Source organism: Vespula vulgaris, chromosome 7, assembly GCF_905475345.1.
Source record: "Vespula vulgaris chromosome 7, iyVesVulg1.1, whole genome shotgun sequence".
In the NCBI taxonomy this organism is placed as follows: Eukaryota; Metazoa; Arthropoda; class Insecta; order Hymenoptera; family Vespidae; genus Vespula; species Vespula vulgaris.
In genome coordinates, this window is record NC_066592.1 from 5,885,079 (window position 1) to 5,904,136 (window position 19,058).

General features: G+C 27.3%; 4 protein-coding genes across 9 annotated transcripts; all 4 read right to left on the reverse strand.

The window, feature by feature from the left end:
• Nucleotides 1-145: 145 nt before the first annotated feature.
• Nucleotides 146-2,358, reverse strand: LOC127065299 (vacuolar protein sorting-associated protein 37A). 2 transcript variants are annotated; one of them, XM_050997435.1, is made up of 5 exons: nt 2,117-2,358; nt 1,563-1,752; nt 1,341-1,455; nt 701-1,228; nt 146-571 (listed from the first exon to the last, which is right to left on the reverse strand). In XM_050997435.1, exons 1-5 carry the CDS (start codon nt 2,203-2,205, stop codon nt 228-230), a joined length of 1,266 nt encoding a protein of 421 aa, XP_050853392.1. In that variant the 5' UTR covers nt 2,206-2,358; the 3' UTR covers nt 146-227. The 2 variants fall into 2 exon arrangements, with proteins under 2 accessions (XP_050853392.1, XP_050853391.1); XM_050997434.1 differs by having other exon boundaries at nt 146-574; nt 2,117-2,351.
• Nucleotides 2,359-3,223: 865 nt separating this feature from the next.
• On the reverse strand, nt 3,224-5,163 carry LOC127065298 (CCA tRNA nucleotidyltransferase 1, mitochondrial). Of its 3 annotated transcripts, XM_050997432.1 has the most exons (4): nt 4,847-5,163; nt 4,148-4,655; nt 4,039-4,084; nt 3,224-3,966 (listed from the first exon to the last, which is right to left on the reverse strand). In XM_050997432.1, the coding sequence occupies exons 1-4, from the start codon at nt 4,907-4,909 to the stop codon at nt 3,237-3,239; spliced, it is 1,347 nt and encodes a 448-aa protein (XP_050853389.1). In that variant the 5' UTR covers nt 4,910-5,163; the 3' UTR covers nt 3,224-3,236. The 3 variants fall into 3 exon arrangements, with proteins under 3 accessions (XP_050853389.1, XP_050853388.1, XP_050853390.1); XM_050997431.1 differs by having other exon boundaries at nt 4,039-4,655; nt 4,847-5,160; XM_050997433.1 differs by lacking the exon at nt 4,847-5,163 and having other exon boundaries at nt 4,039-4,840.
• Nucleotides 5,164-6,352: 1,189 nt separating this feature from the next.
• LOC127065358 (protein mahjong) lies at nt 6,353-13,716 on the reverse strand. Of its 3 annotated transcripts, none has more exons than XM_050997552.1 (16): nt 13,625-13,716; nt 12,790-13,059; nt 11,262-12,635; nt 10,978-11,187; nt 10,697-10,863; nt 10,392-10,632; nt 10,157-10,279; nt 9,748-10,047; nt 9,455-9,652; nt 9,073-9,314; nt 8,739-8,990; nt 8,469-8,658; nt 8,108-8,401; nt 7,603-8,011; nt 7,282-7,521; nt 6,353-7,119 (listed from the first exon to the last, which is right to left on the reverse strand). In XM_050997552.1, the coding sequence occupies exons 2-16, from the start codon at nt 13,048-13,050 to the stop codon at nt 6,899-6,901; spliced, it is 4,722 nt and encodes a 1,573-aa protein (XP_050853509.1). In that variant the 5' UTR covers nt 13,051-13,059; nt 13,625-13,716; the 3' UTR covers nt 6,353-6,898. The 3 variants fall into 3 exon arrangements, with proteins under 3 accessions (XP_050853509.1, XP_050853508.1, XP_050853507.1); XM_050997551.1 differs by having other exon boundaries at nt 13,554-13,706; XM_050997550.1 differs by having other exon boundaries at nt 13,435-13,678.
• A 1,332-nt stretch (nt 13,717-15,048) lies between these two features.
• On the reverse strand, nt 15,049-18,820 carry LOC127065360 (ferritin subunit). Its single transcript, XM_050997554.1, has 5 exons — nt 18,452-18,820; nt 16,055-16,173; nt 15,791-15,961; nt 15,580-15,720; nt 15,049-15,490 (listed from the first exon to the last, which is right to left on the reverse strand). The coding sequence occupies exons 1-5, from the start codon at nt 18,522-18,524 to the stop codon at nt 15,335-15,337; spliced, it is 660 nt and encodes a 219-aa protein (XP_050853511.1). The 5' UTR covers nt 18,525-18,820; the 3' UTR covers nt 15,049-15,334.
• Nucleotides 18,821-19,058: the final 238 nt, after the last annotated feature.

A 19,058-nucleotide genomic window follows, 5' to 3' on the forward strand; every position in this document is an offset into this window, starting at 1 on the left:
TATGGAATGCTACCAGTTTGAATTAATTCAAAAAATTGTGTGTAACAGGCAGTAATACAACATAATTATGTTATAAAAATCGTATTTCTCTCTCTGCCAGCGAGTGCTCTAATAATATAGATATTTGATAAATATACGAATGCTATTCGAGTTCAAATTATTATTTAATTTATCTAGAGATTATTTACAATTTGTTCGTTTCATAGAAAAAATGATTATATATTAATTCAATAACCAGCTCGTTTCAATTCGTTCAATTGATGGGCCAATTTTTCTTCTTTAGTCCTTCTTGCTTGTCCTAGTTTCCGACATTCGATATACGTGCTAAGAAATCGCTCTACGTCAACTTTTCCATTTAGAAAATCTTCCGCGATTTTTTCACTTTCTTCGTGACTTTCATCCGCTGCTTGCCTTAGGCATTCTTTTATCTGATCTGGTGTGAAGATTTCTGACAATTTATTGTATCGTTGTATTAGTTGGTCATATCTAGCTTTTAATACAGCTACCGTTCGTATTTTTTCTGCAACATTAGCTTGTAATTGTTTTAATTCAGGTTCCTTTGCTACATTGGCTTCTAGGATAGAAAAAAATATTATAAAAAAAATTTACTATTATTATTTTATTATTAATATACTATTAATTTCTTTTTCTTCGCATATACACCTACATATAAGTATCACAGTTTCATTTTATTACATACCTGCTGTCTTTTCTACCCAATCAATAGTATCTTCAATAGCCATATTAACATCCTTTAATTGGGAATGTTTTTCAAGAAATTCATCCTGCCTATCTTCATCTTCATTAAGTTTTTTCAATTCCTCATTGGACAAATTATTTAGTTCAGGAAATACAAAACTTTGCACAGCTTTTGCTTGTGCACAGCTTGGTAACGTTGCATGATAGTTAGTATTTGCATAATGTGAGTTAAGGTATGCTGTTCTTTGTTGATTTGTTGTATATCGAGAAGGGCTGGCATTGTGAAGTGTATTACTTCTTGAGGATGAAATAAATGTTGAATGCTGTGATGTAGAGCCAAATGTTTTTGACTGGTTGTCTGTGACATATGTACTGCCAGAATTTGTATTATTATAGTTATAAATGCAAGGATTTGTACCAGAGGTTGAATACTGTGGAAACTGTGTATTATAATATGAGTTGTAAGAAGTAGGTGGAATATCTGCATACTGTTGGAGCGAGTAAGATGGTGAATTTCTTTCTTGTAAGTCTGTAACGGGATTAATTATTCGTTCATACATTAAAAATTAATTTGACAAAATTTATTCATTGAGAAGTATAAAATAAAACAGTAAAGGAACTTTTAAGAGATACATACATACCTCTATGTGATTTGGCAGATCCAGGCGAAACATATTCTATTACCTGAGGCGGATTTTTACTGAATTCTCTAATGATAGCTTGAACAACACGACCAAGATCACTATGCACTGTAAACTAAAACATTTGTGATGATAATTATATAATAATATTTATCTCTCTATAGAAATATATATAAAAATAGAATTTAATATAAAATTTGCTCATAACTTAATGTAATTTACATTAAGTAATCCTGGTGCACTAATGATTTCACTGTGTTCATTACACCAAGGATGATTTATCGGCGGGGAAACTCTAAGAACTGGTTTTTCAAGCGGAAATTCTGGTGACAAAGAAACCATGATAGCCATACGCCTTTCTCCAGCATTAAATTGTACTTGATATTCCACATCTTCTCGCAATTCTGCTACACTATAGGATATAAAAAATAAAAATAAATTAGAACAAACATTTGATTATTCGTTCGACCTTGAAAGCATTTTTTTACTATATTGAACCATAGTGCAACATTAAAGAATGCAAAAATATAAAAAATTATTATATTTTATTATTTTAACTCTTGCAAAATAAAATCTATTAAAAAACTAATAAATATATATAGGTGCATCTGTCTTTCCTAAAATATAGATAATGCCTTTCCACATCATAATGTTATAATATCTTCGAATATTTTGAATAATTTAATTATTTTATTAATAATTAGATAATAATATTATAAATGTTCCACCTACAAGTAAAGTTAATAAGAGGTTACGATAAAGGCATACTATCTTACTTGTCGTTAAAAATTTTCAAGGTGTCGATTTGACGTTTTCTCTTAACAGCGACATTTTCATTTTCTCCACGGAATATTCGCGATATCATTTAAGAGAACTAATTTTGGATAAATCATTCGCTTAACTGTCGATCTCCCTGTCAATGCAACCATCCAGTAGAAACAGCTGTTTTAACCTCGCTAAGCTTGTGTAGGAACTAAGAAATATTCTCTGGAACATATATACGTATATAGTCATATACGAATATACAGTCTTACAATGTAGTGACGCATATACATATTTATATCACATAAATCATTGAATGCATTTGTAGAAGATCACGGAGACTACAATTTTCTACAACCGTGACATCTGTCGATAAAGCACAAAACTTCTCGTTTCTTAAACATTTAGATAGATATAGCTGTAAAATAGGACAAAATATGAACTATAAGTGCAACGAGGAAACATTCTGCACCTATTGAATAGGTTATAAGCTTGTGTATCCCTCCTACGCGTAAACAATACAACCAGAAATTTTTTTATATAGTAAAATAGTAATACATCTGAAAAAAGCAAGGAAAAAACCAGTTTAATTCTCTTTATTATGCAGAGAATTTTTTAATATTAATGACTTGAATATAAAAAAAGAAACATAAAAAGTATATATATTATATACGTACACAAGTTAGAGTAATAATTTTCAATGAGATTCTTTATAAAAAGAATATTAATCCATATATTGTCGAAAAATTATCAGTTTAGGAGATATTTTAATTTAAATATTGCTAAGAAATCATCTACAGAAATGTGACTAAATATAGTAAGAGTAAAAGTAATAAAACAAGCTTTATTTGTATGCATAAACTGTTCCCAAAGAAACATCATTTTTTAACACGACTTTTTAGAAAAAAAATAATTCCAGAAAGTCATGTTCTCACTTAAACTTTCATTTTTACAATGAACGCTTGTTCATCAACATCAGACAAGAATTAAGTCTATACTCATTGTTAGAATAAACCATTATAAAATCAGAAATGATGAACAGACTTAATGATGCATAATAATTTAATTTCACCATAATTTATTGAAATATGTATAAAATTAAAATAATAAAAAACAACACATCATTTTTTACATTTATTTTTTACTTTCTTTCAATTCATGCACTATTAATTCTACATGTTTTATAAGATCTTCAAAGTTAATTTTAAAATCTTGATCAAACCATATTTCTTTTAAATGACATAAAACTGGTCCTACCATTTTTGCATGTGGTACATATGATTTTATCATATGACCACTTATTGGAAACTTTGGAATTATCCATTTATTAATTTCATCATAGAATTCTACCATTCCTCTATATTTTAATACTTCACATACAAATTCTTTTGTATCTGATACTTTAAGTTTTGAATTTATTATTAGAAGCTGATATGGTCTTAATGGTTTTTCACAAGGTTTTGGTTCTCTATGTTGAATCAAAAATAATGCTAAGTTTCTTTCATAAGCAGAGAACTTTAATCTCTTGTGCAAGATCATTACTTCTTCTTCATTTTTTAATAATGAAGTAATTAAAGTTATGGCATGTAGTTTAAGTGAGTTATTCAATGCACGATAGTAAACAGTTTTAAAATTTTCTACATCTGGTTCTTTTGGAAGTCCTATATATGATGCAGCACCACATTCTATCATTTTCAACATTAATTCTCCACCATATCTACCATCCAAAATTTTTTTCCATTCAGACCATATTCGTTCACCAGAAATAAATTCTAATCCTGAAACATTTTCTTTTATTGCTTTTATAGTATTTTCATCAAATTCTTCAGGGTTGTTTGTGATCCTACCATAGAATCTAAAATACCTGTAAATTGTAATAAATGTTAAGTTTAATATAGAATTATTTAATATTAAAAAAAAAAAAAACTATTCATACCTTAAAATTCTGAGGTAATCTTCTTGTATTCTGCTTATAGGATTGCCTACAAATACAATTCTTCTTTTTTGCAAATCATCGTATCCATAAAAATAATCATATACATTACCCTCAAGGTCAAGAAACATTGAATTAATAGTAAGATCACGCCTATTAGCATCTAATTTCCAATTAGTGGTAAATTGGACTTCAGCGTGTCGGCCATCAGTTACAAGATCAATTCTCAAAGTAGTAATTTCAAAGTTTTCTTTGTCATTAATCCTTGCCGTAATAGTACCATGTTTTTCACCTTTTGTATTTATCATTCTTATATCTTCTTTTGTAAATAAATCTTTCATTTGTTCTGGCGTTGCAGTAGTAGCAAAATCAAGATCTGTTGGCTTTAGATCCATTAGAATATCACGTACAGCACCTCCTGCAATTCTTAATGGATAATTGTATTTTTTAAATAACTCTGATAAAGTATTTAATTCTGGTGTGAAAATAGAATGAAATATAGGAACATCCAATTTCATGATGATAGGATTGTCTCGTGATGATGGTTGTATTTCATTTTCCATTCTAATCCTTATTCTTTTGCTTTTATTTGTACATAAATATCTTAATATGCTATCTTGCTGCAAATAAGTGATCAACAATTATTTCAAACTTAATGAAATGATAATTTGTTAATTACAATTTCAATAAATATTTAATTATTTTATATTCTATATATTTAATAATAACAAATTTTCTAATGACACTGAAAAAAGTTCTTTTTAGTTTCAGCAAAGAATCTAACCTAACAGCAACAAAATCATATACTCACGTATGTTAGCTTCTGGCGAAAAATACATTTTATAGATCGGACAAAGTAAAATAAAAATACCATAATAAATGTAATATTAGCTTATTTATTCTAAGATCATGATTTTATTGAAGATTATAATCTTAAGCATTACAAATCGTATATGAATGAAATGAAAGCAAATTTTAAACCACGCATGTAATTCATCTGAATTACTTGATAATATTGCACATTTTTAAAATTGTATATGCAATAATGCAATAATGACAGTTATATGATTACAATTATGGTTAATCTTTATAAAATTGTATTTATTTTTGCAATTCTAATATTTTCTTTTCTTTATTTTATTTACACATTTGAAATTGTTAATATTAGATCATATAGTACCAAATCATACATTATTATAATATTAACAGATGTGACAAACTTCATTTAGGAGCGCAAATAAATTCAACCTTCTTTTTTATTATATGAAAAAATTCACCGAAATCTTTCAGTTTTATATTTATATAAAAAATTTCATAATTAACTAATTAATTAATTAATAATAAATAAAATTTAGTAAATTAGTACCTAATAAATAAATGATGATAAATAAAAAAGGAGAATCACGTTTCTATTAAAAATAAAAAAATCATAGGTTTTACAGCAATCAAAAATGAATTAACCTTACACTGGCAAATTGCAATTCATTTTATTACATAGTCATAATCTATACAAATTAGATAATTATTAATATGAATGACAAATTTAAACTGACTTTTTACAAGGTATAATTTATATATATATTTATATATATTTATTATTCCTTATTTATAGAAATAATTTTCATTCATTGAGGTGAAATGTTTTTTGTTTTTCTTTCTTTTTTTTTTATATTATTGAGACGAGATTTCAAAATATGAAAAAGTTTAAAAAGGAAACAAAATAAAAAACATATAGAATGTTTAATCTATTGTAGTTCCATAATTAAGTTTTTTGATTATTGCTAGAACAATTAAGTATTTAAATATTTACTTGTGAGAATTTTCGAACATATACATATTTGCAAAAATATAATGCTTTTTTAATATTTATGTATCGGATCTCTGTAAGAATTTGCATGGCTTAATACGTGATCTTCATTTCCATTCATTGAAATATTTATATAAACCTATACATTATAATCTAAAAGTAATGCACTTATCGGCACATGAATATATGAAAAAAAAATTCAAGATTTATTAATTTTTAATCCAATTTTGAGAATAGGTTTTAGGAACGTACACAATGTTTTAAAAAGTTTCTCATTAATACAATTAAGTTAAGAAATCCATTTACTTACGGACGAAGCGTAATCTTTACATAAGCAGTATTGGTACTTTGGTAACAGAAGATTCTAAAATTTAATGATACTGTACAGAAAGGAATGAATTATTGTTGCAATCTTCAGTGGCTAAAAAATATATATTATAAGTTTATATTTTAAATCCCTGAAGATATAAGAAATGTCAGATAAAACCATCAGATTAAATAATACGTGCATCCAAAGTTCGTTAAACTTATATTTCTTGTAAATTCCATAACTTTAACATATATTTTTTTTTTTTGATACTTTATACAGTGGTAATATGGATCTTATTAACTTTCAGTATGAACATTTTAATGATTAACGACTTACAATAATGGCGTTAATAAAATGGAAATGCCGTTTTTATAAAATTACTCATTTCACATATCCTTGGCTACTCTGTTTTAAGTTTCTCTCTATTTTTTCTGTCAACAGATTTTCTTACTGGCGAACCAAAAGCGATAGAACGAAAATAATGATTTCTTTTAAGCTTGAACACAAGTCCCTGTAATTATCGCACAATAAAAAATTCGTGTTAACAGTTACAGTTCATTTCCTCATTCATCATATAGATTCTTAAGAGATCTATATATCATACTTCAATTAAGTATGACTACATCAATTATAACTCAATGATATAGAGTTATAGAGCAATCATAGTATATTTTTACTTTCATTTCATGTAAGAATGCATCAAAAAATCTTTTGATCCGGAATGAACAGATCCTTGGTAATAATGTTCATGAAAATAAAATTTCAAAATCATCCATGTCCGATAATGAAATATCATCCGAGAGATCATTGATATCAAGACTGGGCTCATAATCTGGACTATCATCTGCTGAATCATCACCATTTGCACCATCTTCATCTTCATCCTCATCATCTTCATTATCTTCTCTGTCATTTTGTTCATTATCTTCTCCATTTTCTTCAGCTGCTGCATCAGCATTATCACCATCTATTTTGACAAAATAATTTTAAGATAGTAATAAAATTATATATTACACATTCTAATAAATATTGTAACAGCATAATTCACAAATGTATGTGATTTTTTTTTTTTTTTTTTTTTTTTTTTTTTTTTTTTTTTTAATATAATAGTGATTAAGCAAAAATGTACCATCTGCATTGTTATCATCAGATGCAGAATTTGATCCATCATCATCACTAGCATCAAGATCATCATCATCATCATCTTCTTCAGCTTCATCTTCATCGTCCCTTCGCCTTCCAACATCATATAATCTGACACAGGATTCTTGTATACTATCAAATTCTCCCAAATTTTCAACTATAGCAATTTGTGTATCAAATTTATTGCATGCTAAATCGTAAACTCCTCTTTTTACATCACATGTTGCTACAAGTTTATAAAATTAATATTTTATTATATTTAAAGAAATGTCTAATTAATACTTTTGCTTTAATAAAAATTACATACCAATGTTGCTATAATCTAACGCATCTAATGTTTTGAACGATGTTACATAATGTGATTCGTCTTCACTTTCTTGATCTAATGATACTGCATATATGATATTATTAACAGGTGAAAAGATAACTTCCATTTGATCAAGTGTAGGGACAGTTTTAAGAAGATGAAATGTACGTAAATCCCATACTTCTGTATTTGATACTACTTCTGTACCATTGGGATGAAATACTCCATTTAAAGTTTGATTAAGTTTATCAAATTTATGTATTTCTTTACCAGAATTGACATCCCATAATATTCCATCACTTAAGACCAATTCATCGTTCATACTAAATGTTGCCCGATTTTTTGTATATTGATTGGAAATAGAAGGTGTTAATGTCATTAGAAGTTTACCAGTTGCTATATCGTATATCTGCAATAAAAAATAATATGAGTATATTCGATAATTTATAATAATAAATATATTAATTAATTAATAATATAATCCGTTATTAAAGAGATTACTTACAGTAGCACTTTCTCCTTGTGTACCAATTATTCTATCTTGCATCTTTCCAAATTCCACATAATCTTCATTTTCTAAAGATAACTTCATGTCAAAGAATGCTCCAATACTCCAAAGAGCTGACATAGGACTTCTCCAAGCAGTTGATGTTAACAATAGATTACCTCGTTGATTGCATTCCATATGATATACATATGATTCATAGCACTGATATGTCGCTTCCTCTACTCCTGTATGAGCATTGAACATTTTCACATCTCCATTATATGTGCCTAACATGAGGTATTGTTGACAAGGCTGTAACACAAAATAAGAATTATTTATCTATATAAATCTATAGACACAATATAAATTTATTACTTACCGTAAAAATACAACAAGTAAACGTCCCATCAATATCAGTTGGACGAAAGGTTTTCACAGGACAGAAACGACTATATATATACCTTCTATCTAATCGTCTACCGTCCATTCCTAGTGCTCTTCTTGTTAGTCTTACAGTTACATTTGTAGGTGTGGAATTCTTTGTACATGGATCTGGGCACTTATGAGGCCTAGAATATATAATTATTTATGAAAAAATATTTTTTCCTTTTTAATCAATTCGGTTACTTCTGTAATCTTGCAAACTTACTCAAAAAGATTAAATTGAGGACACGTAACCATAGGATTTTTACAGAGAGCATGTTGATTAGTTAAGTATTCTGTTATAATTGAATCAAGAGTAATTGTAGATAGATTGGAAGTAGCAACTCCAGTAATTCCTCCACCCCCAGGATCTCTAGAAATTTGTTTTTGTAATGACCTACAACTACTTGATTGTAATTGTAATGAGGATTGACTGTTTACTGGTAGAAATGGTGGCCTGTCATTTTGTACTGATTTCCTATGAAATTATAGTCATTATTTTACACATTACATCATTTAAATTTCAATATATTTAAAATAAGAAGTATATTGACTCTTACTTCTGATTAATCTGTAACTTAATTGGTTGATTAATATTATTAGTGGCATTTTGATTAAGAGTATCAGCTAGTTTTACTCGAATTCCACTATTACTAGATGATGAACTGGTACAGGAAGCAGAATGAGAAATAAAACGAGTAGAAGACGAAGGAGTAGTATTTCTACAATTAGTTTCTCTTTGATTACATCTGCTTGTATTATACAAATTAACAGGAGCACCAGGAGAAAATCCATTTCTCATCTATAAATGTAATAAATAATTACAAAATCAATATCACTGAGAAATCAGCAAATCAATTCGTATATTGTTTTATACTATAAATATTATTAAATTATAAAAAATTATAAAGAATAACTAATCTTTTTAAAGTTTTTACTTACTCCTACATTTGCAGGACTCCTATAAGTAAATGGTTGATAATTTGTTAATGGTTTCATAACAGCTGGTGAATCTAGATTGGCTTCTCTGTATAATGTTGAAGCAGTATCACTTAAACCTTTTGACACAAGATGTTGATATATTAATTGATTGAGCTGTTGTTCATTGTATTGAATTCTTGTTTGGGCAACAACATTTGCCTATAACATAAACAAAATCAGGAAATAATTTTACTTCTTATATAAAATAATTTTTTTTTATATTTAGTAAACTTCTATATAAAAATTTTACTTACTCTATGTAAGCTGACTAAAGAGATTTCATATTCAGCACCTGTAGGCTTTGCTTTACCTGATACTCTTTCCATCAATTCAAGTGCATATTTTTGAAACATGACATGTTCTTGCCTCTTTTCTTGTAAAATTGGATCCTTCATAAGTGCTTGTATTTGACCATCTGTAAACATTGGTAATTTACTAATAATTTGTCTAACTTTTTCACTTCTTGCTAGACCAGCAAGTGCTCGACAAGCCAATGCTCGTATACTATCAGCATCCGTGATTGGTGTTTTTACCATCATTAATTGAAGTAAAACCTAATTTAAAAGATATATAAGATTAACAATTTTACACAAGGTAACAATATACGAAATATGAAAATTATTTATATTTGAAAAAAAAAGGATGTTTTGATTATGAACTTACCATTATACCATTATTAGATCTTACACTTTCCCAAATTTTTTGTATAAGTTCTTCACTATTATGAATATTAGTCTTTTTTTTGGCTGAACCAGTTACAGAATACCTAGCTACATTTCCACCAACCTTGAAACGATACATATAATATATTAAAAATTAAAAAATATACTAAAAAATAACATAAATCAAATGTGTAGATTTTCTCACGAATATTGCTAATATATTTAAATATTTATACCCTATTTATAGGTGCACAGACACAATTAACAACAGCTCTAAGTGCTGCTCTTTGTACATCTGCATCTGCAATTATTTCACATTCTGCAGCAGCTAGAAGAAGATTGATTGCCATAGTCATTGACATATCTGGCATATCAACTCTTTCACAAAGTAATAGCATTACTTTAGGAACTACTGAACAAATTGCAATCACATCCAAACAAGAACGAACTGTTTCTGCGCTTGATGTTGAATGAACTCTAAAGAAAAAATAGTTCATTAATTATTAGTAAATATTTCAGTTACAGAAATATCAACACTTACCGCCCACTGTAGTTCCATTCTCGAGCAAATGCAATGATTTGTAATAAAAGTGTAATGCCTCCTAAACGATGGAGTTCTTCTACTGGTGGCCATACAGCTCTTATTGACATTAATTCCTGCAAGATTTCTACTTTTGCTTGCACTTCTTCACTAGTCAGTTTACAAGCCTAAAATAATTAATCTTTGAAGAAATAGTTCCATAATAATGTTAATATTTGTAAATTTTATATATGCATACTCAATTTTTTATTATCATATTAGTAATTTAATAAATATATCACCTTATAGGGAGGTAGAGAGGGCTGCCAAGTATCTCGTTCTGCTCTTACATTTTCCACTCTTTGCAATTGTTCAGCCTTTAAATGTAAATGTGCTTCCATATATCGCTTTAATGCAACAGCTACATGCCTTACAATTTGCCGTGATGCACATTCTTCATCATCATTTAAAGCTGGTTCTTCTTCAATATTCAAAATAGGTAAAGTTGATATCTATAATACAAAGCCCGTTTTAATTTAGAAAGCATTGATACTATGATTATAGAATAAAACAATGTAATACTTACCACATTAAATAATTTTCTCAGACCATCTTGTGCATCAAATTCTTCGAGTATAACTTTAAATGGAAAAGAGAAACCAAAGAACATTGTTGCATGACAGCGTCCTGAATCATGACTTCTTTCTAACAGCCAAAGAGCATATGTGACTAGGTCAGAAATTATGTGTTTTGGCAGTAAACAGACTCTTTCCATTGCATCTTCACAGTATGCTAAATAATAAAGACATATTGATACGCCTGTTGCAGCAACACTTGGTCTTGGAACATCTAATAATTTTTGCAATCCTCCAACATTTAAAAATTCAATTGAAAATTTTTTATGACATAATAATGATGCCAAATATTTCAATGCTTCAAAAGCAAGTCGGCTATCTTTTGTTTCACGAACATTTATATATTTCAATATTAAATCAAGTGCATTCTGTTCAAAAACATGACCTAAGAATTCTTGATATTCTCCCATTGGTGTAAGATATCTTAAAATAAGCATTTGACGTGTAGCTAAAGTTGGTGGATGCATTTGAATATTACCAATAACATAAGATTCCATTTCTGCCCAAGATGAATTAGAATTACCTTCTAATAACATAGAAGGTGTATTATTTGTCTGAGATAAATTTGGAGATTTTTGTAAAGCAGGTTTAGCTGACTTTATATTTGTTGAACGTGTACTTTGTTGGCCACTTTGTTTGTTTGATGGTGTTATTTGTAAATTAACAGAATTATTAGTAACTTTAGGAATAGTTTGTGGGGGAGACATAATTTCCGGATACGAATTATCATTATTTTTTGTAGGTGAAATTATTTCACAATCAGAATCATTTTTCAATTTTTTAACAGGTGGCATCTCATTAGACTGTTGATCACCAACTTCTTCATCAGAAAAGTGTATGTCTTGTGATGAATTTTTCAGAATTCCATTTTCTTTTTTTTCACGAACTTTTCGTTTTCCAGGAACCCCTTTATTCTCGGAATCACATGTGTCATTTGTATCTTGGGCAAAATGTGCAAATGGACGTGCATTAGATGCTAGTTGTCTATCTTTTTGCGCTTTTTCTTGCAATTTATGTAGTCGTTGTAACATTAATGGCACCATTTTACCATTTTGTTCTCTAAATCCAGTAGCAATATCTTGTACTTCCATTGCAGCAGCTAGAAGACCAGTTGCATAACTTTGCAAAGGTTCTATACTCTTTTCTGCCCAAGAAAATAATCTGTGTATAAGACCTTCCATATCTGGTTGAAATACTGCCGAAGTTTCTAACCCTGGGAGTATATCTAACATGAGACGACAAGCAGCAATATTTAGTTTTCTAACATCTCTGCCTGTGATACCAGCTCGCGACCAATATGTGTCTCTTAGGTAATCATTTATCAACTATATTAGAAACAAAATATAATTTATTAATATTCTATTTAATAAGTTATTAAAAAATAATTTTGAATAAACACTTTTCAAAATTATAACTAGATAATATTTTTCAAATTAGATTACTGATATTTATATATTGCAAATTTCTTTTTATATTTACCTTCGTCATAAAATTATCTTTTCTAAAAAGAACTTTAAGAATATGTCCAAAATTACATTCTGGATCAGTACGTGATGGATGTCTTTCATCAAAAGGATCTGGATCCATTTTTAGATAATTTTCTGTTTCAAGCTCTATGATCTCAGCTAACCTTTGAAGCGTTGGAATTGGATCATATGTAGGTGATGTATGTTCTTCTTCCCATTGTCGTAAAATTTGTACAACATCCGTTACTTCTGCGAAAGATTCTGCATTTGCCATTTTTCAAATCTATATGTAAAAATAATGTTTGATATAGTAAATGATTTCCACAAATTGGACATTTATTAACAACGTTCATTTTGGAATATAATTTTTGTTTTGTAATTATCACATCCTAGTTGAGATACTATGAGTTTAATTCTAAATATGATATTTTCAACTATAATCTGCAAAAAATACTAATTTTATAATAAAAAAAATTTTAATATTAATAGTTAGAATTAAACATATATATAATATATTTAGTAGAGATATATAAAATAAAATATAAATTTCGATAAAATAAAAATATCGAATAACTATTATAAATAAACAAAATTGTAATGTCCTTAATTATCAATTATGACACTTAGATCATTGTTGCAATTAACAATAAGTTATTACCGCAGATCAAAATAACCTGATGAAGAACTTCGTACACGTTAGAAACTCGTAATTAATATAGTATATAAAAAAGACGTTATTATAGAAAATAAATTAATTGACATATAAAAATGAAATACCAATTCACGAATAAGAAGTTTAAGCAGTTAACAACAGAAAGAAGCCGTATGTACAAATATATAGCGCATGCCTTTTATAGGTTATGACCCATGTACCAAGTGTCTTCCATTCGACTTTAATGTGTCGACACTCCGCGGCGTACATTAGAACTAGCGTCTTTTAGTTTAGTGTGATGTTTAACGTTACAATGGAACTTTGTGATTCTAATATTTTAATTGTGGCAATGCATGTCTGGAATTTTTCAAAATAATTCAAATTGTTTCAATTTATCCAAGCTTTTTGAAAGTGGATGTTTATAATTTATTATAGTTTCATTTTACGTTCACAGAATTTCTATCGTATTCGTTATATCAATTATATAACAAACTTCATTGGTTAAATGTTATAAGATAAATTAGAAGAACGTAAATGAATTTGCTAAATTATCAAAGAACAAAACAATTCAGTTCTAAACAGTTTAGAATGAACATAGAAAAAGTATTTTCACTTAACTAATCGGTGTATATTACTATTTTATATGTTAAAAATTTCCCGCTCTCTGCATTGAGTATAACCAGTATTGCCAATGGCTGGGTATTTTCCCAAAAAGCGGTATTTTTTGAATTGACTCTGACAAAAATTTTTGATTACAAAAACTGTTAATGATATAAGATATATATACTCACATATATAGATGATAGTTTTTAAGTGACGTTACGATTATTAATAAGAAAAGCATTTTATATAAAGTCAAGCGTAGGAAAATTCGAATACTTCTTGAAATTCAATAACACTTAGACCTATATATATTAAATAAAATACTCTAAATTTTAAATGTATATGAAATATATAAAGAATTAAATAAAAATTATTTCTTGCTGTGTACAGCGATAGAATTGTCTTTTTAATTCTTTATCAAAAGCTTTTATAAAAAATAATTATAGATCTGATTATCTTATGTGCAGCCTGTTAATATCTTCACGATTGATCAGTGAGTTTATTTATTTATTTAAAGATTTATAGGCGCTATTATATCGTAAAACCCATAATTTTACTGTGATTTAAAGATTTTTTGATAAATATTACTGTCGCTGCGTATGTACGTTCTGTACAAATGTATTCATCTTTATAACCGGATGATAAAAAATCTCGTTTAACTTAGGGATTTATAACGATGAATCATAATAATTTGATATAACTATCAGCATTAGTTTTTTCTAATTGTATACTAACGATGATTTAATATGATGATCTAATTATGAGTAACAATCCTGTATTTAAATTGAATCAAGTTGTTTAACAAAGAGACTTTCTTTGTACAAGTATAAGGTTATATATATTGTGTTATTCTGTCAACAAAAAATAATTGAAGAATAACTAATATCGTCAAGAGCATTTTTTATTGTAATAAATTAATATACTATATATTAATTAAGACTATCTATAGATTCATATTTATTATGTAACTTATATTAAATTTTTTATACTGGAAGGAATCACAATAAGACATCAACATCAATCTCAAAATAATATTTATTTGATCATTAGGAATAATATATTTATCATAGAATAACAAACACTGCAAACGTTATTTTATGAATTTCTAAGTTATTGAAGGCCATATTTAGAAATATATTTCATATGAAAAAGCTTACTGAGATATAATGATAGTAACAAAATTATAAATCTAGTATAAACATGTTAAATGACATATATACTATTCTAAATATGGCCACACACTTTTATTATGTTTATTGTATATGTGCATTAAATTAAAATTATATCATATATAGAATAAAAATTAAACTTCACCATTCAAGAGTTTCTTATCAAATAAGAACTCTCCAAGAGGACCATTATTTACAATCATTTTACCCAATGTGGAGATTTTTCCAGCAAGAACACGTTCTCCTTTGTATTGTTCTTCCAAGAATTCTCCAGAAAGATAATCAACCAACTATAATAATACAATAATTAAGGAGTAATTCTCAATATAATTCTATTTACTTTTTATATGTTCAAAAACTTATTAGAAATTATACTTACATGATAATCATTAAAATTATAATTTGCAGGAGTCTCACAAGTTGTAATGATATCTCGAATGCTACGGGTAACTTTAGCTTCTAAGTTAAGAGCATCTGTAAGTGCATCCATTCCTGAGTTCCATTCCTCTCGCACTGGATTCTACGAATAAATATTTATCATTATAAAATTATGAAATTATAAAGTATTTTAATAAATTTATATAACATACCATTTTTACCAATGGGAACTTCAAAAGATCATTAACATCATTTATAAGTTGACCACGCATCAACAAATATTCTATAAGTTTTATTGCATGTTCTCTTTCTTCACTTGCATTTTCAAGGAAAAATTTGCTAAATCCAGGACGATTTATAGAATCACGTGCAAAATGCGCACCCTGAAAAAATATTCACAATTTGTTTATATCTATTAATTTTAAAATAATGGGGAAAAAGGAATCTATTTAAAAAATTTTCAATAAATTAGATACCATTGCAAGATAGGTCAAAGAAGCTTCAACCTCAGTTTTGATCTGGGATGTTAAATTTTTTATGCATGGATCCACCATATCCATCCATGATAATGGTACATTTGCAGTTCCTATTGTACCTGAAATTAAATATTTATAAAAATTTATATTGCTTTAATGTTACAAAAAATTCAAAAACTTAACAAATAAATTTTCCAAATATATAAAAATTAAAGTATTAAATATATTTTTCTGCAGATAAGATTATATATGTGTATATCTCATGTCAGTAAAAAGAACGCCTATATGTATGATAACTAGCTGCAACTTTGACAAAATCAGCTTTCCATTGTACAGTTTAAATGACATGTTCTATTTCTTTTATCTTGCAAATATGATATGGAATATATTATAATAGTATACAAAATAATAATACTATAATAAATAATTAATAAAATCAATAAAATTTATTAAAACAAGCTTATTCTTATTGTACTTATTATTTTTAAAGTTGCATAAAAAAGAAAAGTTATAAAACAAAAAAGAATATATATAATTAACCATTAATAATATAACTATAACAAAAAAGCAATATAAATTCAATTTAAATAATCCAACAATATTAATAATGTTAATATTTTACTAGCTTTTATAAATTAATAGCTATCATACTGATATTTCTTGTTTTAATTTATACAAATTAAATTTTATATTGTCATAATAGTATACAAAATTGAGAATAAATCAAAAGCCTAATAATGAAAATTTAAATAGTATGTGCATATTAGCAACTATGTAATAATTTTATCTTTCCAAATATATAAAGTTGCACTGGAGGACAATAAAGAAAATTACACAAGTGGGAAATGGACTTTGGAACATGGATTAATCAACGCATGTTCATCATCACGCACTTCTTATCAAACAGAGTGCTGGCATTGTGTAAACAAGATGATCTACAATATTGGCTTTCTAAATATATTACAAATATAGATATTGTCACTATTAATTAATCCTTAACTGATTATAAATAATTATATATATATATATAGTTATTTAGTTACACAGCATATTTATAATCATGTAATTAAAAAATTATGTATTTATTATATTTTATTATATTGTAAATGTTATTATATCTATTAACAAATAAGCAATTATAAAAAGAAGTTAATAATAAGAAATTAAAAAATATATATAAAATACACAGAATTAAAGATTAAATAAAAACTCAATGACTGAATTAATTGAATAGATGAAATCAAATTTAAATCTATTATTGTTCATGTGTGCATATTCTATATGATATTATTTCTATATTGTGTTACAATAGCTTAAAGTCACGTTCTATAGATAAATGATAAAATTGAGTGCTTCTTTTATCTTTTAAAGAAAGATTAGAAAAGATAAAAATAATATAAATGATAAAACTTGATACAATTTTCTAAATTATAGATACGAAAATAATGTTATTATGATTTTAATTAAAGTAGCATTGAATATAATATATAATTGTAAGTAATAATGTATAAATATGTTTTAATTAAGTCTCATTAAAGTCATTCAATTGGATAAAAATATTTCTGATAACAATTTTATTTAATATAAAAATGATAGTTCAAAGAACATCTTGTGCTCCAGATTATCATGATTGTACTTTTTAAATTATCTTTCAAGGAAAATAGTTCAGTAGATCTTAGTATTGGGTTATTTCAAAATAGTCTTATTATAAATTAGATGTTGAAATCGATATTCTTAATGAGTATAAATTAAAAATTATATTATTATTACATTTTATTTTCTCTAATATAAAACACATTGTAATTATGTTTGTTTATATACAATGTGTAAATTAAAAAATAGAACATCAAGCAGTGTTAAATTAATGCGTATAACCTAAAAATAATCAAACAATACAATTAATTGCCTGCGTTAAATCAAGTAAACTACGTCAAATAATTTATTTTCCCTTGTTTACTAGCAAGCAAATAAGCAAATAATATCTCTTTTTTTATATTGGGTTCAAATGATTTATTGTCAAACGTTATTGTAAGCATTGTCAGCCATCAATATAAATATTAGACAATAGTTCCATATTCGAATTAAGTTCGCTATCTTCAAAACGCACAATGTACCAATTGAAATGAAAAATATTTACGCTAAAAATATTTACATTGAAGATAATGAGAAAATAGCAACGTAATAAACTTCCATAGTATCGATAAAAAAGAGAACTTGGAATAGATAAGTCGATGATAAAAGAGAAACAGAAAGAGAGAGAAAGAGAGAGACAAAGAGAGAGAGAGAGAGAGAGAGAGAGAGAGAGAGAGAGAGAGAGAGAAAGAGAAAGAAAGAGAGCAAAAAAGAGAATAAAAGAAAAAAAAATCGGTAAATCTTGTAAATAAAAAATTAACTTACAATGAAATCCACTTTTATCAGAATAACCAAGACAGGTTGATGCAAAAAGAAGAACACAAAGGAGCTTCATCATCGATTACTTCTTACTGCAGGGTTATAGTGCGTAAATTGAAGAAGGGGAACTGTTGACGATCTCTTTCGGATACAACCTTTATACGCACTGGTATAGAAGGCTGTATTCAACCAATTTAAGATGACAAAATGTTCACGAACTAAGCTCGACGAGCAACCATCGATCATCTAATAATCTGTACGTAAATGCGTAACATTCGCAGCTCTCAATTATGACAAAGACACACCAGAATTATTGGAATTTTCACTTTTCCCTCAAACGTCGAGCTACTGCACATGCGCGAATGCGTATCAGGTGACTATGACTGCTACATAAATTTCCCTTACCACATTCTACATCAAGATCCTACTACTCGGGAGTCCAATGTTCGCATCAGTTAATTAGTAATTCATTGTTGGGAGAACATCGAAGCGAGAGTATTCACGTTCTATCCAACAGTGCAAGAGCATCATTCAGAGAGGTACGTGATAAGATACCATAGATTTTCTACAGTACAGTATAGAAGATAAGCATTTTCTCGATGTTTCTTTTTTG